At 40.9% G+C, this 26,373-nt stretch overlaps 1 protein-coding gene across 2 annotated transcripts; it reads left to right on the forward strand.

Moving 5' to 3' along the window:
- slc15a2 (solute carrier family 15 member 2) lies at positions 1 to 26,069 on the forward strand. Of its 2 annotated transcripts, none has more exons than XM_012868540.3 (22): positions 1 to 261; positions 5,772 to 5,859; positions 9,051 to 9,192; positions 9,397 to 9,489; positions 9,687 to 9,786; positions 11,543 to 11,633; positions 11,724 to 11,801; positions 13,129 to 13,211; positions 13,349 to 13,432; positions 13,610 to 13,699; positions 14,273 to 14,317; positions 14,592 to 14,627; positions 16,319 to 16,407; positions 19,737 to 19,818; positions 19,967 to 20,092; positions 21,854 to 22,018; positions 22,365 to 22,411; positions 22,540 to 22,647; positions 22,815 to 22,914; positions 23,774 to 23,917; positions 24,862 to 24,966; positions 25,098 to 26,069. In XM_012868540.3, exons 1-22 carry the CDS (start codon positions 67 to 69, stop codon positions 25,305 to 25,307), a joined length of 2,301 nt encoding a protein of 766 aa, XP_012723994.2. In that variant the 5' UTR covers positions 1 to 66; the 3' UTR covers positions 25,308 to 26,069. The 2 variants fall into 2 exon arrangements, with proteins under 2 accessions (XP_012723994.2, XP_012723996.2); XM_012868542.3 differs by having other exon boundaries at positions 159 to 621; positions 25,098 to 25,307.
- Positions 26,070 to 26,373: the final 304 nt, after the last annotated feature.

The raw sequence follows: 26,373 nt of genomic DNA on the forward strand, positions 1-26,373 counted from the left end.
GTGGTTTATCACACACACACACTCAGAGGGAGTGAATGTTGCTCATAGGGATTTATTTAGCAAAGCATGCATTTGAAATTATCCAACCGGAGAGCAGAGGCAGCCTGGACAACCCCGGCGGAACGCTTTGACCCCGGCTCCAGGACCAGGTCTGCGCCTGAGCGCAACAACAGCGCTATTGTGGATCCGGAGAGGAGGCTGCTGCTGCTGCTGGTCCCCCCCTTCTGCGCTTCCACTAACGGACCTCCTGCTCCACGGAACGTGAGTTCAAAAACGCCCCAAACTCCTGGATCTAAATGATCCCCGGACAGAAAGCGAGCTTTGGACTGGATTGGGTTTGAGGGCGCAGTTTGTCTCCATACAAGGCGACGGGTCCAGTTTATTAATTTTTTTTTTCCGGTGGTGGAAGATTAACTTTTTAAGTCGGCATTTTTTTTTTTTTACAAGCGTAGCTGCGTGATCTCGGCTTTTTTATTTCCGAGCCTCTGGCAGAGAGCGGAGCAGAGGGGGGACGGACTTGGAGGAGAAGTCGGAGCTGCTCGATGCTGCTTCAGTAAACAGAGATCCTAAAAAAACAAACAAACACAAAGGTCGCAAAGAAAACAGAGCAACATGGGCAAGGTAACTCCGACGTCTGTGTGGACTGTGCGCATCAGTTGACGTGTTTTTTCTTCTTCTTGCTTTTCTCCGTGGATGCATTTTTGGCTGATAGTATTCTGTAAACAGACATGATAAAAAAAAAAAAAAAAAGTTGGTTCTGGTTTGGAAGGGGGAAAAAGACGCATGGATCCGAGCGTGTTTCAGTACTGGTGTTGGTATCACGTTGGGGTTTTTGCGGTCTGCTTGGTTAAATGACGCAACGCGCTCCTGCAAAAAAAGTGCAAAAAGTAGTTTGGTGGAAGTCTGTGCCACGCGTACCTCCTACTATCCTCCCTGCAGGCGGACGCGTCGTGACGGCGCGGTGGTGAAAACCAAGCCCGTCTGTGCCAGATGGGGTTATCTGCGCAAGGATGTCCTCACTGCTGGACCAGCCAGCCAGCAGAAATCATTTCGGCCTGTTCTGTCCTAGGAACATGATGATATAAGAGAGTTTAGTCCTGTCTTCTGTGGCCTTTAATAAGCCTTCACATGCAGTCTTTCCTTTTCTTCTTTATTTCCATTTTCTGGGTAAATTGACTTAAAGTAGCAGTGCTGATTTTATGAGGGAGAACAAGCATTCTAGTTTTCTACTGCTGTCCATTCAGCATCTATTAGTTGAAAGTTTGTCTAAACTATCTGTAAAGTATCCATACCCGTCTATTGTAACTAAAAGTGGGATATATTTGGTCTAAACGTGGAAACGTTTTCATAATCTAAGTATCTAAATCAAAGTCTGGGTTCTAACAAAGGTGGAAACTCATAAATAGAAAGCTGGCAGGATCAGCTTGGATCAAACTCCAGTCCTAGAAGAATCCACAGATGATGCACGGGTGATCATCCTCCCTTGTGTATCTTTCATTGTTCTTGGTTCTACTGCAATAATACTTTTTTATTATTATTTGTTGAATATATATGAACCCTTTCTCTTGTCTACTTTACGTCACGATGCAACAAGGCAGATATGAAGGCGTCTCTTTGAGTTGAGAGCACAGAAGCGGTGCCCCTGCCTAACAGTGCAGTGGTTGATGTTAGATGCTCTGCCTGTAGATGTCGGGATTCTGTTGACATTTTTTTTTGTTTTTGTAGAAACAAACTCAACGTTCTCCCTGATAAACAGAAAGGACCGTGCCGGTGCCCAGCCTGTATACAGCTTGAACGTTTTAGATGAACATATGCATCGCCGTCATTTAAGAAGTATAGTAAAAATGTGTCCGTTTTTCTTAATTTGTGTGTCTATGCTTTAAATATTTAGCTATAAACTCAAAACATTTTTCAACACATTACCATTAATACTGGTGCAATATCACAACTGAAGATATGATTCCACGTGTTCATTCACACTGAAATAAATGAAGCTCTCTTTGAGTTTCAGTTTGAGTTTTTCTGACATTTTTTGCATCATTTAAAGACTTTGTTTTTGGTCTTTTATGAGTTTCGACTCATCGTGTTGGATAAAGAAATATAAGCACAGAACTGTCTGGTTGATATGTGGTCTAAATCTGGACACAAATTAGGGCCATGTATGGACTTAACCTTTGACTTGCCTCTCAGTGAGTTCTAGGTGGAAACCAGCGCTGTTGCTCAATGGGATATTAACATTTGTGCTGTCAATTAGGAGAGGTCAACCCTTGGTGTTGTGCCCAGTTTTAAGTACTGTAAGAAAATGGGCCGTAGACTGTGGCTGGCTAAAGTTGCCATCTGATTCAGGTTATCAGTGAAGGGCTGTTTGCATTCACATTTTTTCATCTCTAGCTCCAAATCTCAAATCCTTTGCCTGGTCAACCCTAAACTGAATTGTTCTGAATTATTCGACACTGCAGAGATTCTTAAAAACACAGTTTAAGATTTATGGAGGTTTGCTTTTTTTTTTTTTTTTCCCTTCTGTCTTTTGACGAATGTAAACAAAGTGATGTTGCTCCTAGGTAGAGCGTGCTTGAATTGAAGAGGACCGATGGAACCGCTAGAGGTCCAGTTGCATGGGCAGGCAGAGTAAATTGACATGTTTTATTCTCTCACTTTTCTGGGAAAAGGCATCTTCCACTCATAGATTACGTCTGTTGTTTTGCTTTTTAACACCTTTTTAGTATTTTGGATATTTAATAAAAATGGTTATCAGAGAAATACAATCGAATTTCAATTTTCTAACAAATTAATTTACAAGTGGGTGTTGTATCAAAACCAACCTTTCCATACCTGGAAAATATATAAGTGTAATTAACCAAATTGTTTTGTATAGTTGATTTCAATTTCAGCCATGCCAGACTTTAGATCACCTTTTTCAAACAGTAGATCACCTAAACGGAACCTCTCCACCAACATGAAGTAGACTTAAAGATCCCAAAAAGCAGAGCATCATCTCCCAATCTAAAGAAATAAAAAATAAAAATCTGAGGAGAAATGATGCCTCTGACATTGGCAGGGGGTTACTAAGCCATTTCTAAGGATTTGAGAATCACAGTGGGAGCCATTATCCTCCAATGGAGAAAACATGGAACAGAGCTGAACCTCCCAGGAGTTTACCTGACTCCGCCAGATAGATTTGCTCCGCATATCCGATCTGCGAGTGAAACCTTGAAAGCTCGCGAGATCAGGATGGTCTCACGAGGCTACCCAGGAGTGGCCGGCCCATCAAAATCACTCCAAGACGTTCACAGCTTATCCAGCAGGTCACAAAAGAAAATAAAGGGCCTCTGAACCCTTTGGGTTGACCAAATACAAGATGAATCGGCCACCTTGGCAGGCTGGCCTACACAGACGATCTTGGTCTGTTTAAAAAAAAAAAAAAGAAAACTCTCTGAAAAGTCATTTGTTTCAGTAATTCTCAGCCCCAAAAAACTATTGGTTCAGAAGCGGCTTCCATCTCATGACCTTTTGGTGAAACACTGGTTATACACCTTCTTGGATATTTTGTTCCTAGAATTATCCTCAGCCAGAGTTAATGATGGTAAAAAAAAAAGTCTAAAACTTGTTTATTAGGATCTGGGAGATAAAAAGCCTTCTTATATTTTTCTGTTTACCTTCATTATTTTATTTTTATGAATATAAATGTGCATTTAGTTATATTATTTCTAACTCACTGGTTTAGTTATGTACCGTTACCTGTATTCATTGTCTGACTGGTGACATTCTTCGTTTTTTGGTGGTCATGACAGGTCAGTGTGTGTGTGTGTGTGTGTGTGTGTGTTACTGTCATATGTTAAAATTAAATGTTACCTACTGCAGCTTTAAAGGGCCACCACACACAGACGTATCCAGGACCTGACTACAACCGTCTACTTCCTTGTCCTCCTGAACCAGAAACGATGCAAGAGGCGCCTAAGGACAGAGGAGGGAAAAAAAACTGGTCCTTTTTTTTTTTTTTTTTTTTTTTTTTCAGATGAAACCAAAGTTTGTGTTTCACTTGGAAATCAAGATCCCAGAGTATGGAGGGAGAATACAGAGGCACAGAATCCAAGAAGCTTTGGTGTTTCCACAGTCGACGATGATTTGGGCAGACCTGTCATCTGCTGATCTTGGACCACATGTTTTTTTTTATTTTATTTTTTTAAATCAAATCCCAAGTCAGTGCAGCGGTCATCTGTTTTAGAGCACTTCACGCTTCCTTCCCCTAACAAGCTTGCTCAGATGCTTGTCATTTTGCCAGCTGCTCCCACCGCTTAAGTACCAGTGTCTGGTCTGAGCTCCATGATTTACTGTGCTTGATTGGCCGGCAAACCAGTCGGACCTAAACCCCACAATGACCGCCACAGAGTCATTGTTGCCGAGAAGAACGCGAGCGACACCTGAGCCAAGAACGCAGGCGAGCGAAGACCACGGAGAAAGATTTACAACAGTGCTTGGAAGATTCCAGATAGAAAAAGCTATTTGAACACACCACCTGTCAGTTTCTGCAGAGGTTAAATGTACAACGTTTTGAATATTTTCTAAAGCTTTGCCATGTAGAATGAATCCGTAAATGTCTTCGTAAGCTCGGCCCTCCTGTTCCCGGTAGCTTCTAGATCCTCTCAGAGCAGTTTGCTCCGTCTCACCAGGAGCCTCCAGTGGAAACGTGAGAAAAAACGTCGTTTGAACAGTCAGAGTTTTGACTCCTGAACTCAAACTGGATTCAGACTGGAAGCATTTCATGTGTGAACCTAAACGTGTTTTTAAGGAGAAGTCAGTCAGGTGATCGCGGCTAATTTACTATGAAATGTTTATATGCTTTTTGTCTTGTTTTAATGATCCTGTTTGGAAAGATCCTTCACGGGGTGAGCAATGCAAATGTGCTGTAATATATGACATGTAACATGTATATACTTGTCTCTATCACATGAACAAATAAACACTGTACAACATATGGAATCATTTTCAGCAGGCAAACGGTATTAAACCTTTTATTTTTTTTCCTAATCTTTTGCAATATTATTCTGTCTGAGGACAGAACACTGGTGTTTCATTAGCTGTGAGACATAATGGCCGCAATGACGAAGAATAAAACCTTGAAATTTGAATATTGAGTTTTACATTAAATTAATGGAGAAAAATATTCTATTATTTGTGACCATTAAGAAATCAGTTTAAGATTTCCAAAGCATTTGTTATGAAATGGGTCCAACTACAAAGGCAAATAAGATTGGGGCCCCTGTGTGTTTGCCCATTTACAGGCTACCTTCTACCTACAAGTGGCCCATTGAAAAATGTTGCTGAGTTTAAAAAAAAAAAAAAAAAAATTAACTATTTATTTTGAATGCTTTAATTGATGACAAAAATGCTATTCAAATAATATTAAAATGAGTCAAACAGGTGGAAATTAAACGAATTACTGTACATGGTGCTGCTGGTAAAATGGGACCTTTCCCATTGCTGTGAAGTACAGGATCTTATCAGAGGTTTTAAATCTGTTACTTTCATAAAACCTCGATTTGTGCATAATGATTAACTCGGGATTTCAGAAAGAATGCATCTGCCACATTCCTCTCACGTCGTGGCAGAATGCGGGTCAGAAACGGAGGCCCTATCGACCGGATCTGCATTTGTTTTAGAGTGGGCAGAAGGATGCAGGATGACTTGGATTTACTGTGATTATTGTGTTTCTTTGTCGTATTCCTGCAAAAGTGTGAAACATTCTGAACATGATTTTTTTCCTGTTTTAGAAACTATGTGGAACCAATTACCCGACCAGCATCTGCTTCATAGTGGTGAATGAGTTCTGTGAACGCTTCTCCTACTATGGCATGAAAGGTAGGAAACGCTTCTGTCTGCAGAAACACTCAGAAACAGGCGTTTAAAGATGGTGGTTAAGTCAGCCAGAAGGACTGGGTAGTTGCTTTATCTTATAATTAAACTGGAAGGCATTAGCCTGAGTAAATATTGACGCCAGACATGTTAAATAGACGAGTAAAAATAACTAATTTAACGTAGAGCCATGGATAAACAGATACTCCTGGTTGTTCTCTCCTTCTCATGTGACCGCCTGTATGCTCACATGTTTGTCACGGCATAAACTTACACAAACGCGCTGCGCACAACGCCCGTTTCCTGCGTCGCAGTTTATGTTGTGCTTCCATTTTTGTTTTTTGTTTAAAAGTCTTGATGGAAATAAATTTGCTGCCTGTTTCAGAAACATTCTCAGAACCCTTTTTCTATTTTTTATTTCATTGAAATTCCATTTCAGAAAACAGACAGCGTTTGCTCCAAGAAATCAGCTTGAAAAGCCAATCTTTAGTTTTTTTTGTTTGTTTTTTTTGTCGAGCTCTCTCTTCAAGTTCTACTAAGCCCAAGTCCAATGTTGGCCTCCTGAGTTTTTATCACTTACATGTGTTTTATCCATAACTAGTAAAATGTTTCCAAACTGAGAACCTTTTTTTTTATCTATCAAATAGGTCAGATATAGAACCACAAATATACTATAAAATGTTTCTAATTGTCTCCTGGCTGAATGACCTTTCTCTCAATGCAATGTCATTATATTTAACATGCATTAAACAATGCAGCTCTCACCTGCTTTTGAAGTTTAAAAAAAGTTAGCTAAAATCTGTTTATCTTTTGGAGTTGTGCAGTGATTTCATGTATTTTGTGTATTTAGATTTGTTTCACAATAATTATAATTTCCTGGCATTTCACAAAACTGACTCAATTTATATATAGAATTTAAATATTAGAAGCATGTAGTCAATAGAAATAAATCATCCATGCATGCATGCAAGTTCAGTCCTAATTATAAACACTGCAGTCAAGTTCTGTTGATTTTGGAATTGGTAAAAGTTTTTTTTAATCTAAAGAAACCCAGCAGATGACATCGAGTCACTGACCTGCAGCATTCACTCCTCCTGAACGAACGCGTTGCCACAGCGGACAGTCGTCTGCATTGTGTCGTTGACTTTGCAGCAATCCCTCATGCTGGGCATGCATGTCGCGACAGTGGAGAGGAAAACTCCCCTTTTAACAGGAAGAAAAAAAAACATCCAACAGAACCGGGCTCGGTGTGAACGGCCATCTTCAACGGCTGACTGGGGCTTAGAGAAGACAGAGCAGAGACACAACAGAGCACAGAAGCACACACTGATCCAGGAATCCTTTCTAAATAATAAATCAAATAAAAAAAAGACAGGGTCACCTGTACCGACATCGACGTGAGGACTGAAGCTGATGGCTGCTGACATTTTGTTTCATATGACTTAATGACACGTTTTCATTTCACATTCATACTATTTGCAACTGGTGTCTGGACATACGGGGCTTTCCTTGGGGTCGCTTTACTGCCATTTATCAAAAATATTCAAAGGCTGTGATATATACAAGAGTAAAACTAAAGGCGGGTCCGTCGTTGGGTAGCGGGAAAAAAATAAAGGACAAAGGACATACTTGTGGAAGGTGAGCTCCGTGTTATATAAGCTTACCCCTTAACAAGATCTGGTTCAGTTGCTGCGGGTTAAAAAGTGACCCAATAAGCATGTGGACTGTACCATCAGGCTCGCTCTCACTGCAACCTCCCCCTGATGTAGCATGGCGGCTCAGGCTTCACGCTGAGGACATGTTTCTCATACTATGGTGCATAAACCTTAAACTTCTAGTTTGTTGCAGCATCTTTTGATTCAACCTCAGAGTTCAGTCTCCTTGAGTTCACAACTGCCATCAAATACGGAGAATCTGGTTAACCGTCAATAAGGTTCGGCTGCCTTTGAAAAGATTCGCCTGACCTTTGCTCATTTGGATCCTACGCCTAAACATATAGTTTGAGGATTAAAATGATGTTATCATACAAAGGAGTCAGTCAGGAGAAGGGTTGAAAAGAACGACAGGGTTAAATTTAGACAGTAGCACAACGAAGACGGTTGTCAATGATCAGAGAAAATATGAAACGACAGACATTTCTCTAAAATATTGAGAACAAAAGAGAAAACTGGTAAAGAAGGTAGCCTGCACTGCAAAAATAGAACTCAAAATAAGAAATTATTTCTTGAAATTAGATAATTTTTCCTTGATTTGTGCAAATAAATAAGATTATTTGCCAATGGAATAAGATTTTTGCACTTAAAATAGGCACAATTCATCTCCATCATCTTATTTCAAGTGAAGTATATCTAATTATCTTATTTTAGGGGTAAAAATACAAATTCCTTTGGCAAAAAATCTTATTTACCTGCTCAAATCAAGGACAAATACATTGATTTTAAGAAAATGTTACTTATTTTTAGTTCTCTTTTTGCAGTGTAAAGAATTGCAGCAGCACCAAACAAGTTGCTGAAATATCTCCCATGTTTATGTGTAGACTAAGCTGGGTGGTTGTGAGACAGTAGTAGCTTTTTCCTCCGTAGAAAACATACAGACCTCGCTGAAATATCACAGAACCTTGTGGGAAAATGTTTAAAGACATTTGTGACAAGAGACACTCTTCTTCAGGTTTTTTCCCCCAAGGTGGATGAAATTCTCAACGGTTCCAAAAATAAGTTATACGTTTTTTTTTTTTTTTTTACTCAAAACCTTTTGAGAAAGCTGAAAAAAACAAAACAAATCAACAACAGAGTCTAGAAGTAAATCTAGCAGAATAAACGTGGGGCCTGCTAAAGAGGGGTTATGAACAGGAGCTCCTCAAAGCCCTGCAGATTTGGAGAACTCTTTCCAGCTAGGAAATAGTCAAATCACGATGGAAGATACTGACAGGCTCCTTGCAAAGAAGACTGAAAGCTGACTTGAATCAAAAGTGCTTCATGTGTGCATGCTTATGCAACCAGAGTTTTGCACTGTTACCTTTTTTCTTTTTTTGTCCAACACATTTGTTTTTCAGCTCGTTCGTACAGGATAAATGTTACGATACGCGTAGACAAAGTTTTAACTAATTCCTCACAAACATATATTTTACATCAACAAAACCTGGCATCCTACCAGGACGTGAGCCGGCCACAGCTAACCCTTGTGTTGCTTGATCGCAGCGGTGCTGACGCTGTATTTCCTCAGCTACCTGAAGTGGGACAAGGACCTCTCCACCGCCATCTATCATGCCTTCAGCGGCCTCTGCTACTTCACTCCCATCTTGGGAGCCGTCATCGCCGACTCCTGGCTCGGGAAATTCAAGTGAGTTTGCCTGCCGCTCGCTCGCCGGTCGGCACCATACACAAACGCATCATCATCATCATCATCATCATCATCATCATCATCATCATCTAACGGCCCGCGTGCGGTCAGCGGGCATCAGCCACTCTGACCGCACTGGGGGATCAAAAAGGGATTGGGTGTTTTTAACCCTGCATTCACATGATGACTGTTTACCGCCCACAGGACCATCATCTACCTGTCCATCGTCTACGTGATTGGCCATGTGATCAAGTCTGTGGGAGCCATTCCCACTGTGGGAAACACTGACGCACACATGTACGTTACTGCGTCTGGACCTTTTTTAGTCACTCAGGCCACGTGCTGTTGGAGAAGGATCGTGGTTATGAATGCTAAATTCAAAAACTATGAAATCGGGTTTAAGACTGTGCAGCCTTTTGTGCTTTAACTGCAAACTTGATTTGGAAAAACTCAGTAAATAAGCCGCGTGTCTGACTGAGTTTTGTGTGTTCTAGCGCCCTGTCCATGGTGGGCCTGATCCTCATCGCTTTGGGCACCGGAGGAATCAAACCCTGCGTGGCGGCGTTTGGAGGAGATCAATTCGAGGAGGAACACGTAAGCGTCCACTCAGTGGTGGCTCTTTGCCCGGGGCAGCATGGGCAGTGGGGGGTGGCCTGAGCGCTTCAAAAGTCACAAAAAAAAACAAACAAACCTGATGTTATTTGTGTAACCTCCCACCTCTTCCCCAACGCCATAGCTAATGTTGTGATCACTTTTGAAGCAAGAACCACTGCTGCGTGCGGTCTGTTCCCTTGATTGTAGCGATTTAAAAGCCGCCTCTATGTAATGCTGCGTTATCTGTGTGGAAGTTGGACCATAAAAGGAGTCAATAGGTCAAGCAGATGAGGTAAATGAGGACTTTATCGTGATGAGTTGATGCATTCAGAGGAGATTGTGTTCAGAGGAGTGTGTAAACAGCCCTATGACACATTTATCACCCTGACCCAGTCACTGTAAAAGAGGGTCCTTTTTTCTTTTGCTCCTGTTTTAACCTCAACTTTATGTGGAAGTGGTCCTTCAGAATGTGCTTTCTCTGGATGAAGATTATGCCTGCATCCTCCTCCCTGGTTCTGTGCCCTGAATGCACCCCATCTAAACATCCCTTTTATCACAGTGGCTAAATGATAACTCATTTTTAAAAAAAGTTGTTCCGGTGAACATTTTAGCTTGAGTGGATTTTGCCGGCAGTCATTTTTGCCCAACCAGAGTCCAGGGTTGTGGACAATTGTGATTCGGTGGGTAGAGTAGTAGTCTTGCAATCACAAGGTTGCAGGTTCTGTCGCATGTCTGGGCAAGGCACTTAATGTGAGTGTGTAATGTCACTATAGTGTAAAGCGCTTTGAGTGGTCAACGTGACTAGACAAGCGCTAAATAAATTCAGTCAACTTTATTCGGGTCCCACCTACAGTCAAGTCTGTTAATTAGCAATTAGCAGCACCACTAAACTACTATCATAATCTATTATTGTTCATGATTGATCATTTGAAAACCCTGTCTTTACACAATAGTCGACTCGTAATATGGAAAAACTTAATAAACAGAAGAAACCAGAAAGCATTACCCCATTTCTGGATCAGAGAGAGATTGTGGGTAGACACTACGATAGAACTCAACATCACTGTTTTTTTTTTTTTTTCAAAATTTTTTTACTTTTAAAAGCAGTTTCAAAAATCAGTTTTTCCCGACACAAACTACATTACTGTGATCAGGGTCTAATTCTTCACTTTCTGCTTCTGTTTATGTACGAGCAAACGTTTGCGCTGCAGCACAGCTCGCTGCAGCTGGAAGTTAGAAGATCAGCTTTTTATTTTGTGGGATTATATTGAATTGCCTGATAGTTTTTCCTTATGGTAACCAGTTTGGTAGCTATTTCTGATATTGATTGTAGCTCTCAGTATTAGACAAGAAACACAAGAAAATGTGCAGCTGTTAGGCGTTGCCAGTTGTTGTTCGACAATGCTGCAAAAAAGCCAAAGCATTCGCTCCCTTTTAGAGATGCAATCTTTTAGAGATTGCAGTCTGTTACAAACGGAATATAAGTTTAATCTTCCTACATCACATCAAAGAATGATTGCCTTCTTGCAGAACTACCAGCAGTACAAAACAATAATCTCTTAAAAATCTTAGGACTGGTGATGAGGTGGGTGCAAAAGGGTTAATATTTAGCTGTCAGGAAATGTAATGCCGTTCTACAATAACATATCAGATTTTTTTTTTTTTGCTTTCTCTTTTTATTTTAACACCAACATCATTATTTAGGTAAGTACATCCCTTCATAACCCCCCTAATTTCTTATTTTCTTTACCTGCAGTTAAAGGAAAGACAGAAATTCTTCTCAATCTTCTATATGTCCATCAACGCTGGGAGCGTTTTGTCCACCCTCATAACGCCCATCCTCAGAGGTGAGCGTCTGCCGTCTCCACCGTCGGCTTGTGGGCCACGCCCTGTGAGGTGTCCCCCCCCGTGTGACTGACCGCCCGCTGCTCCTGCAGGTGATGTGCAGTGTTTTGGGGACGACTGCTATGCCCTGGCCTTTGGAGTTCCCGCAGCTTTGATGGTCGTGGCCCTAGGTGAGAATTTCGTCAGCGCCGCATAGGAGCAGGTATTCGTCAAAGCAAGGAGCGATCAAACAGCCGGAGAAAAAATGCGAGGCAAGGCTGGTGGCTGATATTCGAAGATGATAGAAGAGAGTTTGATACCATTTAAGCTAAGCCTGCAAAAGCTGCTCTTTCGGTTACCGGTAACAACCATAGCAGCCAAATTAATCTTTGTTTTTACATGAAAAGATGTCATGGTTGGGTAGAAATGCTTTTATTTTAACGAGACAAAATGTTCGCTGTTGACCTGGATAACTGAGAACCAGCACAGGTGTATTTTAATGAGCCTTAAATCAATCTGTGTTGCACGGAGATCTGTCACAAATTCACATAATTTGTTTGATTTGTGCAATTGCAGTAGAAAAAAAATTCGTATTTAATATCCATCCATTTTCTAACACGTCTATCCCTTGTGGAGTCATATTTAATATCATGGTTAAAAATTTTATTTGCTTAATTTCTGTCAGTTTGAGCAAGTCTGAAACTATGCAGACTGCAGTAGGTAATATTTTGGAAACCCATCATCTGTTATGAAATAAATACAGACAGATATCGGTCTTAAATCTTGCTGCAGCTGTATAAAAGTGTTGGAGTTGCCGGATCTCAGCTTCCTTGCAGGCTGCCGTGTGCATGCTGATGCTGTTTGTACAAGCCGGGCCTCCCCGTGATCATGGCTCGTCCGCATCCACCCTGACGGCAAGTTTTCCCTGCCCCCTGATTCCGCCCCCCCGTCAGCCCTGATCCTTACGGGATTCATGCCTGGCCGGCTGCTCATTGTGCGAGCCGACTGTGACGTGGGGATGGTGGAAGCTAGAGAGGGACGTCCCATATGGGGTCAGACAGAAATGAGCCCTAGCATGCACGGCTTAAATTGTGTTGACGACATTTTAAAATGTATTCTAAAATGTTTGGAGCCACGGGACTTTTTTCTTTTTAAGAACTGCTTAGCGAAGACCAGCGATGCCTGTGACATAAAAACCTTTTTAGATGGTAATTTCTTTTCTTTTGGAAAAGAAAATCCAAAAGAAAACGGTAAAAAAAAAAAAACAGTAAAAAGTGAGTAATGGTGCAAAAAGCACTGTAGGAAAAAAAAACACAGGATCAAACAGATAAAAAGCAAAAGATAACTAAAAGTTAAAGGGAGAATATGACTGGGGGGAAAATGGTCAAAGCGGGCACCACAAATTGTGAAATTCCTTTTATTTTACCAGAATACTAATGTTTAATGCTTTTGGAAGGGGCAACCCTTTTTATCTTTTAAACCGGAGCTGATGTTAAATCTGCATCTGCTCGTCCACAGCTGTGTTCATATTTGGCAGCGGTATGTACAAGAAGACCCCGCCCCAGGGAAACGTCCTCGGGGATGTCTGCAAATGCATTGGTGTGAGTCCTCTCGTCTCCCACGCGTCATGTTGAGCATTAGATTCAGGGGCAAACAGTCAAGTTTCCTGCCTTCTCTGCTTCCCTTTTCTACCTTTTTACATCTGATTAATTCTCACATTCCCCCCCCCCTTCGCCAGTTCGCCATCAAAAACCGCTGGAAGAACTCGAAACACGATCTCAAGAGGACGCACTGGCTGGACTGGGCCGAAGACAAGTACCCGGTAACGACCCGCAGATATTAGCTTTGGTTCCCCGCAGAAAAGTCTTGAAGGCACTGGAGGAAGTGTGTCTAAAAAGCTCCATGGCTGCAAGAATCCATCCAGATTTCTCTCTTGTGTTTTTTTTTTTTTTTTTTTTTTTTTTTTTTTTTTTTTTTTTTTTTTTTTTTTTTTTAACAGAAGCGTCTGATTCAGGAGATTAAGATGGTTCTGCGGGTTCTGGTGCTCTACATCCCCCTGCCGATGTTCTGGGCTCTGTTTGATCAGCAGGTACAGGTTTAAAATACACGCTGCTAATCGGGGACCTTTTCCGAAGCCCAGATTCTCAAAAAGTGAAAGGAGGGCTCGTGTAAATACTCTTGGTTATCGAGCGTTTGATATGAGTCCCAACCGTGCAAACTGCTGGTATGTGATTCTCCCAGGAAATATCAGGGCTTATTTCAGCAGAGTCAGCAGAACTACAGCTGCTTTTACTGTCTCACCCAAAACGGACTAATAATACTGGCTTCCAGCATGAAATAAAAAAAAAATAAAAAAATCAATTTGTAGATAAACGAGGTCGCACAAGCTTGCTGTATTTCTCTTTCTATACCGACCAAAACTCAACACAACCATAAAAAAATGAAATAAAAACCTTTTCAGCTTTTGAGCGTCTGAGCTCCTCCCTTATTTACTGTAACAATGTTGAGTAAAGGTTGTTAGAAAACAGTTTTCTTCATAAGCAAATAAGAAGTGTTGCTTCAGTTCTTTATCGTGGTCATTTTTAGTGATGCGTCGATAAAGGCTGGGCTGTAATCAAAGTGTCCTGCTGATTATAACCGTGAGCTTATTTCTTTATTGCAGGGTTCCCGCTGGACTCTGCAAGCGACACGGATGAACATGGCTTTTGTAAGGCTGTCTTTCCATCATCTGAATGTGCCAAATGCTCATAATGCTGACATAAGCACTTTGAGGTCGGGCGGGGTGGGGTGGGGGGGGGGGAATTTGGGACAGATCTGATTGCACCAATGGTGCCATAAAACAGATCTTCCTTTTGTCCGGGGCGTTGCCACGCTTTGTCATTTTATTCCTGCGAATTTTATTGTTTATGGCTAACTTTATTCACGCACTGCACGGACCTGGATTTAACTCCGTTAAAGTTTAATTTTCTGTTTTCTAACAGGGAGAATCCTTCACAGTTAAGCCCGACCAGATGCAGGTATGCGCAGCTCACTCTGCCGCCGGCCGTGTCACTTCTCGTCGTTTTCATGTTTTTGTGAAATAGGCACGAATGGTTACAGGATGGTGAAGGCGGAGCGGGATGCGTTCTCATAAAACCTTCATAAAGTACACAAAGTACTGCAGTGTTCATGAGTTCAAATTATGAGGGTCAAAGTCTGTTTTTGACTCAGAATAAAAACAATTTCCCAGTTTATTTTCAGTTCTTCAGTATTTCCTCTTTATTTCATTCTTTGGTGAAGACCATCCTGATGGCGTTTCGCTCTGTTCACGGGCCTGTCCCCTTTTTTGAATAACTGTTTGAAAACCACGATAGTAAAAGACAAATTCTTAGCCTCACACATTATACCGATGATCTGTAGTGATCAAGATACATTATGAGGAGTTATTATAGTTTGCGGAGCCGATTGAGTATGGAGGGCATTCTTGGGAGGTTCTGACTGCTCCTTTTAGGACATAAAGTGTAAAATTCTTCCTTTTTAATATGTTTTTTTTTATTAATCTACCAATGAATCTATAGATTAAACATTTAATCTGAGCCACTAGAATTTTTCTAAATAGAAAAAGACATTATTTTTTTTTCAGATTTTTTTATTTTTATATTCTTTTACTTCCATAGCCCTTTAAGGAAGTAAAATCTAATGTAGAAAAGGCCAAAACGGCTGGGACAAAAATAAACAGAAGTAATTTCTGCACTTGCAAAGCCTGAGTATTCAGAAAGTGAAAAATTATGGAACTAAACTGGAAATAATTTAAAAAGTAGTTCAACTCCAGAAGAAGAAACATCTGTGTTACTGTGGACTCTGCAACAGACTTGTTTTATTAATTGTGTATTCCTTTAATGTCTTTTAGTTACTTATTAGGCAATAAAAATCTGATTTATTTATTTATTTCAATCATATTCACTAATCGTTAATCAAAGGAGCAGTTTCTGGCCAATTAATTGCTGCTTTCTTTGCCTTCAGACTGCTGTTATTGTTCGGGGCCCCGTCGAGCAGGAGCCGCTGCTGGAGACGGCCAAAATAAAAACAATCAATCAGCGTAATCAGTCATGAGCCAACAGATTCATAGCTGTCGCCGCTGTCCTTTAAGTTTGCTTAAATCAAATCCGTTTGTCACATCTGCACCTGCCTCTAGCCTGGGTTTCTGGGTTTCTGTTTTTCCTTCACACAGCTGACACCATCTGAGTTTACCATTTACATTTAGACACAAACGTTGTTGTTTTTTTTTGTTTTTTTTTGTAAGTCTGACGTCACGTGACTTTCAGCAACCGCGTTTAAAGGTTGACTCGTCTGTAAATGTACAGCAGAAGTCGGTGTTTCATTAAACCAGAATGGCTATAAATGCTATTCTGACACGGCCTTAAAAAAAATACCACAATAAAAGTTTGGATTGTGGTACTTATTCATTTAAAAACCTACAGGCCAAGCCAAAAAACATCTTTTCTTTTCGTGTTTTTGAATTCTGCCTCCGCACTTCTTCGCCAAGCGAAGACTGCTCGACTGGGGCTAAACGACGCTGTCACTCTTGTGTCAACACCTTTATGACTGCTTATCGCTATCGTGCCATCTCATTAAACTCCCCATATTGTAAGAATGAAGCTTTAATGAGTTTTTACAGGACGTTTATGGAGCCATTTAAACGCTGCTCTGCCTCATGTCCACTGCCTAGATGCTGAACGCGCTGCTGATTCTCATCTTTGTGCCCATCTTTGACCTCATCATATATCCGCTGGTTGGCCTCTGCAGGATCAACATCACGTGAGTGCAGCCAAAGTTGTTCTGGATGCTTCGGGCTTTATGGCAGCTGCCAGCATTTAGGCGGGCCTGTTGACTAGTAAAGGCCCCACAATTAAAATCCCAGCGCTACACCTTTTTTATTTTTAAGAGTGACAACTTAAATCTTTAAGTTGTCACTAAGTTTAAGTTCCGTAAAGTTGTCATTTACGGAAATGTTGGCAAACATTTCCGTAAATGCTCTGCTTGTTTGTCAGTGATAATGTAATCATGATGGAAAGCTTCCCAGTTTACCTACAAGTGAACGGGAAAAAAACACGATACAGTAATCAAACAACATTGATTTGAAGCCAACGTGAATAAAACTGCCTTTAAACACTACTGATGTTTTATCTATGGAAAACGCAAAGCTGCATGCATGAATTGCAGTAACCTCACTCAGATGTTTTTTTTTTTTTCTTGCAAACAAATTCATATATATATATTGAGTAAAAATGCTAAAATGATTGTAAAAGATTGCTGCTTGAACGCAATTGATAATTTTCTAATATTGTTTAACGTAACAAAAAAAGCATCCAGCATATCCTGGTGCTTTCTTCACCAAGATCTTCACATGCTGTTGCAAGCCTCTCGCCTGGATGTTAGCTCTACTACATTCATGTTAAAGAAGTTAGAATATTAATGTTAGATTGGATGAATATTAATATAAAAAAATTAGAATAGAAGATGAGGCTGATTTAGATTAAAAGTACCCTGTGAAGATAACAATCTTTCATTAAACCCACATTTCTGCTATTTTTTTATTGGTCTGACGTAGTATTCTAAGATTAAAAGTTGTTTATGGCTGTAAGCAGTAAAAAAAACCATCAAAATTAATTAACCTACATGATGTGTTTCACTTACTGGCCTGAGTTACTGAACTAAATTCACTTTTCAATAACATTGAATTCAATTGAATTTTATTTATATAGCGCCAATTCATGAAACACGTCATCTTGAGGCACTTTACAAAGTCAAAATCAATCATATTATGCAGATTGATCAAAAATTTCCTACATAAGGGAACCAGTTGATTGCTTCAAAGTCCCGACAAGCAGCATTCACTCCTGGGGAAGCGTAGAGCTACAGGGAGAGTCGTCTGCATTGTCCATGGCTTTGCAGCAATCCCTCATACTGAGCAAGCATGAAGCGACAGTGGAAAGGAAAACCACCCATTAACGGGAAGGAAAAACCTCCAGCACAACTGGGCTGAGTGAATAGTTGATTTCAAACAATCCATCAATGTATTCAATTTAACACATACAAGCAATTATGGATGTATAATGTTATCTTTTATATTTATGTTATACGTATAATTTAGTGATTATTTTTGAAAAGGGGTATGAAGAAGTGAAACTTATTTATCATACACCTTCTCCTTCCTATTGTCCTTAACAGACTTCCTCAATCCTGGTTTGCTTATGAATCCATACGACTCCAAAGTCGGTTATGTAAACAAATAAATAATGTGCTGTACATATAAACATCTGCACATTCACGTGTGCTTACACACATCTAGATCCAAACACTGATTACCTAAAGACCATAGCCCACACGACCACAGCCATTATTGTACAAGTACGTATACACCCACGTACAATGAAGAGAAATACCCGTTGGTATTTACTGCCCTTCTTCCATCTCAGATCTTTTTAGTATGAGTCTTTTCTTTGTGGAAGTGGTGGTCTAGTGGTTAGAGCCGGGTTTGAGTTTCGAACCGGCAACCTTTGGGGCCTCTGAAAGACACAGTCTGTCACTCTGGATCCCTGAGCGAGACCTTTTGACCATGTCCCCACTCAGTGTTGGCCTCACACTGCTCCCTGAGGGACGTGTTACACGCAGAGATAAATCTCCCCTCTGTGGAACGATAAAGGGAAATATTACTTAAACAGTCTCATGCTTGGACTGTGCTTTAATTCAACACAGAGTTTGTTCCAGACCAAATAAATATTCAAATTTATTGAATAAGACTGCATACCGCCTGTAGCTCGTTGCATCAGATGCTGGACTTCAGCCTCACAAAATAATAAGACGTAATGGACTACACGATTAACATCATAAAAACAAAAATATTGTTTTTGTGAAATTTAAATTCTAGTCAAAGATTTTTTTTTTTTAAAGTGCAAAAACATTTGTTGCTGCTTAGGTCTTTTAAAGAACAACATAGTAGCAGTATTGCTTAAAACAGCAGTTAAGATACAGACACTGATGCATGATGCCCATTTCAAGGCAAATTAGAACAATTGCACTTTCCTTCCAGTATTTAATTATTAGTATTAGTATGTAATTAGTATGTAATTATTAATCCATGTTTATTAATTGATGTTACCAAATATGTCTGGCCTGACTGCCTGCAATGTGTGTGTGAATACGTTTAATTGGTTTGGTTAGATAGTAGGTAACAATATACAGAAGGACAAAAATGGGCAGAAATGCGGAGCATCTCTTGAATAACTCCAGGGATCACTGCAGGGATCACTGCACATTAAAGGGTTAGAAGTAAAGGATTTACATGCAACAAGTTTGCTGTAGTTTAAAAAGCTACATGATGTCTTTCAGAAAGACCGCAGAGAACGTCTTTTGTAAGATGTTTTCTTCCCTGAATGAAGGTTTCCAGAAATGTTTCACGGCTGGCTATCGAGACGCCTTTGAAAAGTATATTTCATTTTCAGGGTTATATTTGTGAGATTGTTTCAGCAGATCAATGTGTTTAAAAAAAAAAAAGCCCGAAATCATAAAAATATTTTTTTTTAAATATATACAATCAAAATTACAAGAAGCTGTTTAACCCAGGACAGTAACGGTACAGTAAAAAAAAAAAAAAAAAAAAAAATAACATAAATATTACATTTAGATTGGTCCTCTTTTTGGTTTTGTTTGCTGTTCTTTTGCCTAGTTGCTGTTTGGAATGAAGAAATACTGATTTAAAAAAAGTTAAAATTGAATCATGTGTCAGGTAGGTGAAAGGTTTGACCCCTGTCGGATAGGACACTTTAAAGGTAGGGTTTTAAATGAAAAAAAGGCACCAACTTTTCTGCCACTAAAAAGAAAATATCTATAAAATCTGCTAAACGTTGCTTTAGAAAACGTTGAAAGATTGCTCTCCGTGTTGACGGAATAAGGATCTGCTAAAACGGGTCAATTTGACTAAAAGTCAACGATTTTGCTTTTGATGCATTGAATTCCTGCGTAGTACATTTGGTTTATTAAAGAGATGGAGCGGTGGCTGCTCTTCACCGTTCTACAGGTTTAGCGTCATGTATAGTGGTGAAAGCGATCCCTCTCTGATCAGTCTTCACTGACTCTGCCCTCAGGCCTCTGAGGAAAATGGCCGCCGGAATGATCTTTGCGGCACTCGCCTTCGGGGCCGCCACCCTGGTGGAGGTCAATGTCGTGGTACGTACCAGCTCAAATCACCAGTCCCACCATCGCCACACAATCCCAGGCTTAATGAAATGAGCGACCTACCATGATTGGCTTCTAATAGTAAAGAAACCAGAAGGTATTGAGCATGCTTACCTGTGACTGTGATTCTGTCTGCCAGAAAACTGTGGTGGAGCCTGCGCCCGCCGGGCAGTGCCTGCTGCAGGTTTTTAACCTGGCGGAGGGAGACGTCAGCGTGAGGGTCGCTGGCAGTGACCTGTTTCAGGACCCCATCCCGAAACTTCAGGTATCCAGCAGAGCGTCAGGAGGATTTACTGACTTCACTTGATAATGCACCGAATGTTCTGTAACCACGTTACCAAACACGCAGCTATTTAGCACCGACTGCTGCGTATCAGGAGGTTGTTTTTAAAATGTTTTAGTGACTGAAGCTTTCTAAACCAGTCGGTACCTTTTTTAAGTTCTGTTTTTGTCTAGCTGCTGATCTTCTTCTACAAAACAGACTTATAAAGCGTCACTGTGTGGTGCGGCTCATCCACACAACAGGACAGGTCCCGATTGCAACAAATAGTTAGGCCTGCAAAGATCATCAGGGCTGACCATGCTGTCATCCAGGAGGAGTTGTACAGGTCTAGGGTCAGGGGGAGCTAACATCTCTGCAGACCCCCCACATCCTGCACACAGACTGTTCAGACTTTTACCTTCAGGTCGGCGCCAAAGAGCTCCAGGTTTTCTCCATGATGAACAGTTACCATGATGAGTGCCCAGCTCTAACCTGACCCTAGCCATATGGATTTTGCTCCGCCTAGCTCCACTCACATCCATCTGGGACCTCTCCATAGGAATTGCCTTTATTGCTGTGAGAGCGACACAGGGTTGTTGTTTTTGTTTAACGTGTTTGCGGCTCTAGTGGCACGCGTTTTATTGACAGTGAGCTGACAGGAAGAGGGGGGAAGACAGGCGGCAAAGCGCCGCGGGTCGGAGTCGATCCCGGGCCGACCGCGTTGAGGACTAAAGGCCTCCTAACATGGTTCGCGCTAACCGCTAACCGCTCCGTCCGCTGCAGACGCGCCCCGGAAAACAAAACTTGCCAAATCCGGTCGGGAGAAGGGCGAAAACATGGTTTCCACCAACAAAAGCCTTCAGAGCCGTTCTCTGATGTTCTTTTAATGAAACAATATTAGGTAGATTGGACAACACAGAAGAAATAGCAGCATCAATGTTAACGCTTGCTTCCTCGATGCGAGCCGCTATTGCTATCAAAACAGTCTCACGTCACGGTCGCGTCTCCACTACGTCACATCTATGAAACTCCAGCCCTGCTTCCTGATTGGCTGGACAATAAAATTGGTTGAAGAAATCACTCTCTATGGGAGATGTCCCAGATGTATGTGAGTGAAGCTAGGCGGAGCGACATCCGTCTGGCTAGGGTCAGGTTAGCCCAGCTCCATGCCGTGCTACATTTGCACTAATTCAACCTCGTCTTCTTCTCTTGCAACAAAATGTACAAGATATATTTACAGAAAACATTTCATTTCCCAACAATTCTTTTTATATACTTAATCCATCTTCATTGAGAGCAAAGTGCAACCAAAGCCAAATTCTTTTTGCCTGTGTAGAAACGGGGAGCTTAAAGCTCATTCTGGATATTTACTCATATATTCTTTTATAGTGTATTTACTTTTGAATGCATTTTTTTTTTACAATGGCCTGTATTTATTTAATAACTGAACTATTTACGTAATAGCAATAAACTAGCCTCAATAGAAAAATAATCTATGCAAATAACTCAGGAGAAAAGTACAACTGATGCTAAGCGTTACTAACACCAAACTCTTTCCTGCTGGTAAAAACCTTGGAGGCACGTTGAACGCTCTGCTCTGTGTGTCCACCAACCTGCCAGCTTTGCTGCGGCCTTGAAACAAATGATTAAAGTGATTAATGGGCAAATGGAAAAAAGCTGGCATGAAGACGTGCTTGTTTTACAGTTTAAGGTTTTATGCACACATCCTGTGACCACTAACATCCTTCTCTCCTTTTCTGTCAGGACCCCCCTGCATATGAAAGCCTCCCCCTGGGGGCTCCCAGCAAGGACCTGAGTGTCAATGTCACATTGACAGGAAACACGTATCATTGCAGTCAGGCATTTGAAGAACGAAAGGCTTACAGCCTCATCATATACAGAGAAAATACGGGTGTTAAGTGCAAACTGGTGAGTGCAAAATGATTTTTTTTTCATGTCTCTCTTTTAGTCACAGCACTAAATATCAAGGTTTAAAATAGCTAATTGTTGCAAAAGTATAGGTAGGTTTAACCTGAGAGGTAAAACTAGATTATAAACTGGTGCCGATATTAACAGCTGCCAGCTTGTGGGTAGGTTCTGGGGACTTTTAGCTTACTTCTTTACTTTTTTAAGATTCATGAAAAAAATTAAAATGTAGTTTCTGTCCAAAGCCAGACTGAAAACTGAAAGAACGTTACAAATAAGCTAAGAAAAAAAAATGAAATGGATGTTACTGTTAAAAAAAACAGCTTCAGCATCCGTGTGGATCTTTCAGGTGGAAGACTACATAAAGAAAAATGAAGATGGGAACCCTAATGTGCGGTAAATTATGTTTGATTATGTTGCTTTTTCAGAAACGGTGTCTCACTACCTCCAATTGAGGCCAATTTATCTAATCTAAATAAATGAGTGAAGGTTTCTAATGAACTGTCCTGGTTCACATTGAACAGCTTCCTCAACACGCGACCAGAAGCCGTAAACATAACCGTGGGAGAAACTGGGTTCTATGTGCCCCCCGACCACAGCATGTCTCCAAACAAGAGCGTGAACCGGGGATAGTGAGTATGCCTAAAGCCACGTGGCGTTTAAACTAGAATCAATACCCCGGAGCCACTGAGGTGGTCCCGGCTTAACTCCTGATCAGATTCAGATATTGGTGAAATAAATTGAGCTTTTTGTTTTGTTTGAAATCGGATGTTGATGAAATTCTCCCCCCTCCGTGCAGCTACCCGGCTGTCGGCTGCAGCCACCAGCTATCGAGCTGCGATGACCTCAACCTGGGCCTGCTGGACTTTGGAGCTTCTTACACTTTCATCCTCATGGAGGTCAAGATGCTTCTTTTAACCAGAACAGATTTTATTTTAACGATTACATAAATCCGTGTGCACCAATCAGAATCTCATGGCTGATTTTTTAAGAAGAGAAACCCGTTTTCCTGCTAATACCTATTTTAGCCAATTTCTACTTCTCTTTAAGGGCTATGATGTAAGAAGATGTATTTTTCGTACACTTCCTGCTATGACTGGTTATTAATGGTGAGGAGTAGATGTGAGGTCAAGTTGTGAGAGAGAGTAGTTGTTGCTAAAAAGGTTTTACAAATAACTTATAGAGCTGACATTTTAAGTTCTCTTTTGCTGCTCATATTGCCGATTAGCGCAGTTAGCATGTCTAGCTTGCTAAAAATGACGCTCTTCCTGTGCATTCCCTAGAGAATGTAGACCAAGACAGAGATTTTAAGTTTAAAAGGATAAAACTGAGCAACTTACATTCATCCTTCTCCTCTGCTGAAAGTCTTTCTCTCTCTCACAGCCTGAATGAAACCCAGAAATGCCTCAACAGGTCCTTTAAAACATACTGTTTCCTGTTAAATAACATATCTCCCTCTGAATTCATTTTAAGACCTCACTGACACGAAAATAGCTCCGTTTTAACCATCCTCCCTTAGTACCAACTTCCACACTGAAGAGTGGTAATAATGTGCAACATGGTGGCTCTGGTGCAATTTCTGAAAAGTTTTTTTTTTAAATTTTGTTTCTCTCCAGCTCATCTCCAGTCAGGGCTGCCATGGCAGACGAATTAGCCAATTTCTGCCACGAGCCGATTTCTGAGTGCTTTCATATACGTCGCCGTAATAACAATGTCTTCTGTAACATGACTGATCTCTCTCTGCGTTTGCCTTGGCAGGAAGCTGGTAAAACTGTGGCTAAAGCGATGGAGGACGTGACGGCCAACAACGTGCACATCGCCTGGCAGATCCCGCAGTACGTCCTCATCACAGCAGGAGAGGTCATGTTCTCCATCACGGGCTTGGAGTTCTCCTATTCACAGGTTCGCCATTAAAACTTGTAACCAAACCAGCTGTATCGAAGTCCAGAAAATATCTGAAAAAGAATAAAAACGATTAAATGGGGTTGGCAGAAGGCTAGTGTCTTGAAGTGTTCATACGTCTTGAACCGTTTCACGTTTCTCTCCTGCATCACACATCTGGCCTTTATGGAAGAGTGGAAAAAAGACGGTCATAAGAGGTCTTGTAGAGGATGTTGAGCTCTCTGCTTGGTTATTCCAAAAAAAAATTAAAAAACAAAGCAACTGGACTTGTTTTTCGTAGTTGAAGACGTTTCGCTTTCTCTCCAGGAAGCTTTCTCAATTCAAAAAGTCTGGAGTAATGTGGAGTACCAAGCTTTATACTACTGTCCAAACAAAAGCCTTGTAATGGCTTAGATAACATGCAAATACAACAGAAACAGGTCCACCCCTTAGTAATGGGCGGTCGTTAAAGCCATTAAGCCAGCTACGGAAAACAAGTCCAGTTGCTTTGTTTTTTACTTTTTTTTGGAATGACCATGACTTGGATGACTGAGAATCTTCACCAGCTCTCTGCTTGGTTCAAAGCAGAACAGAACTTCCTGACCGCCATGGAAAATGATGCTGCTGTCACCGGGTGACATCATCCCCACTGTGAAACACGGAAATGGCAGCATAATGCTGTGGGTGTGCTGGGGGAAAGTAGTTTTAACTTAAAATAGCTAAATTTCAAAAATAAAAAGTATTTATATGCAAATCCCACTCTTAAAGGTATAGCAAGAGGTTTCCATTTTTTTTTTTTTTTTTGCTGAACCTTTTTTGTTTTGCCAATTTTTCAGCTCAGGTCCATGTCAAGTGCTGAAAAAACACTATTTGAGGAAGCTAATTGTTCTTGATGATATCCGTCTAAATTTCCTACCATAGAGGTACTGCGGCACTTTGTTTACCCCTCTTTACCCATCCCACAGGCTCCAAACAACATGAAGTCTGTGCTGCAGGCCGGCTGGCTGCTCACCGTCGCATTTGGGAACGTGATCGTGCTGATTGTGGCCGAGGGGGCGGGGCTGGAACAGGTATCGCTTTAAGGGACACAATAATCGGACATAATTCAGTTATTCCGTGCTTTGCAGCAAATCTTCACAATCATAACTTAATTGTCGTCCCCCAGAGTTCGGTTTGTTTACCGCTTGTAATATCTCCTCAGTGGATAGAGTTCCTGCTGTTTGGAGGCCTCCTGCTGGCCGTCTGCATCATCTTCTCCATCATGGCCTGCTTCTACACCTACGTTGACCCCGAGGAGCTGAAAAAGATGTACTCCGATGACTATGGGAAGGAGGAGGACGATGGCGACATGAAGAAGAAAAATCCCGACGTACCACTGAACAAAGTAGAGAGAAAGAGCACCAGACTGTAATTTTAATTAATTTTACCATTTTTCCCCAGGTATTACTGTGTTATTAGGCACTTCTATTGGTGAAGAGGTCCAGTATTTGCGGTATTGATAAAATATTGTCTGTGAAATGTTTCAACAGCCTGCTCATGGCAGGGTTTGTAATCACACAGGAAGCACTGGAACCAGTTCAAGGCTCTGTCATAATGTTTACCAGACCCACTGATTTTTCCTCTGATGATCAACGGTACTCTTGGCCAGGTCTGTGGTCTGCGTGTGTTTGCTGCACATGAACGCTGTGAAGCTGTCGGGATTACTAAGCTGCACAGTGAGATTCATGTTTGTCTTTAGCAGAAAACAGAAACAACGTGGTTTACACTCGGTCCATAAAACAGCACAAACTGTAAAGCCAAAAGGTTTACACTGATAGATCTAATTTTTAAGCTAAATTAGTTTAATTAAGCTGGACTATCGTGTGTTTGTGTATGTGTGGGAAGATGTGATGACATTTACTGTCTTATTAAAAGGACAGATAAGCAGGTGCAGGTCCTTCAGTCCATGCTGACTCACTGTCTTGATTTACAGAGGCGCCGTAGTTCTGCCATTAATATTAACACAATAGAGTAACACGCTTCTGCTCCTATTACGTCGTAATCTAGGTGTCGTGCCAAAACCAAAGCTGTAGACTTAATCCGCCACCGTGCCGTTTCTTTTTGCATTCAAGCAGGGTGGAAATCATGCTGCTCCTCGTAAACTTCTGTAAATAAATATCTGATGGTGAAACAGCTTTTGTGTGTAAAATTGTTTTTTTTTTATTGAAACAGAATGAAAACCTATCCTTTTGTTCCCATTCTAAACAGAAGCGGGAGGGAGATGCAATTTATGGTGAAATACTGGGACCAATTCAAATAAATAAACCATAAATAATTATATTATAGAACAGTTTTCATTTCTATTAATTTGAAAAAGAATAGATTAAGTACAGTGATATAAGTATATATTACAGATATATATAATAGGCCTATAGATATCTAATTTATGTATATAATTCATCCATCCATTCTATCACACTTTATCCCTTATGGGGTCG

Source organism: Fundulus heteroclitus, chromosome 7, assembly GCF_011125445.2.
Source record: "Fundulus heteroclitus isolate FHET01 chromosome 7, MU-UCD_Fhet_4.1, whole genome shotgun sequence".
Classification (NCBI taxonomy): Eukaryota; Metazoa; Chordata; class Actinopteri; order Cyprinodontiformes; family Fundulidae; genus Fundulus; species Fundulus heteroclitus.

What these genes read in the sequence shown, in the direction of transcription:
- slc15a2 (XM_012868540.3), top strand. Translation starts at nt 67, where the DNA reads ATGCATTTGAAATTATCCAACCGGAGAGCAGAGGCAGCCTGGACAACC. An exon ending in CTCCTACTATGGCATGAAAG is followed by an intron (nt 5,860 to 9,050) that starts GTAGGAAACGCT and finishes GCTTGATCGCAG; the next exon opens with CGGTGCTGACGCTGTATTTC. An exon ending in GGGCCGAAGACAAGTACCCG is followed by an intron (nt 13,433 to 13,609) that starts GTAACGACCCGC and finishes TTTTTTTAACAG; the next exon opens with AAGCGTCTGATTCAGGAGAT.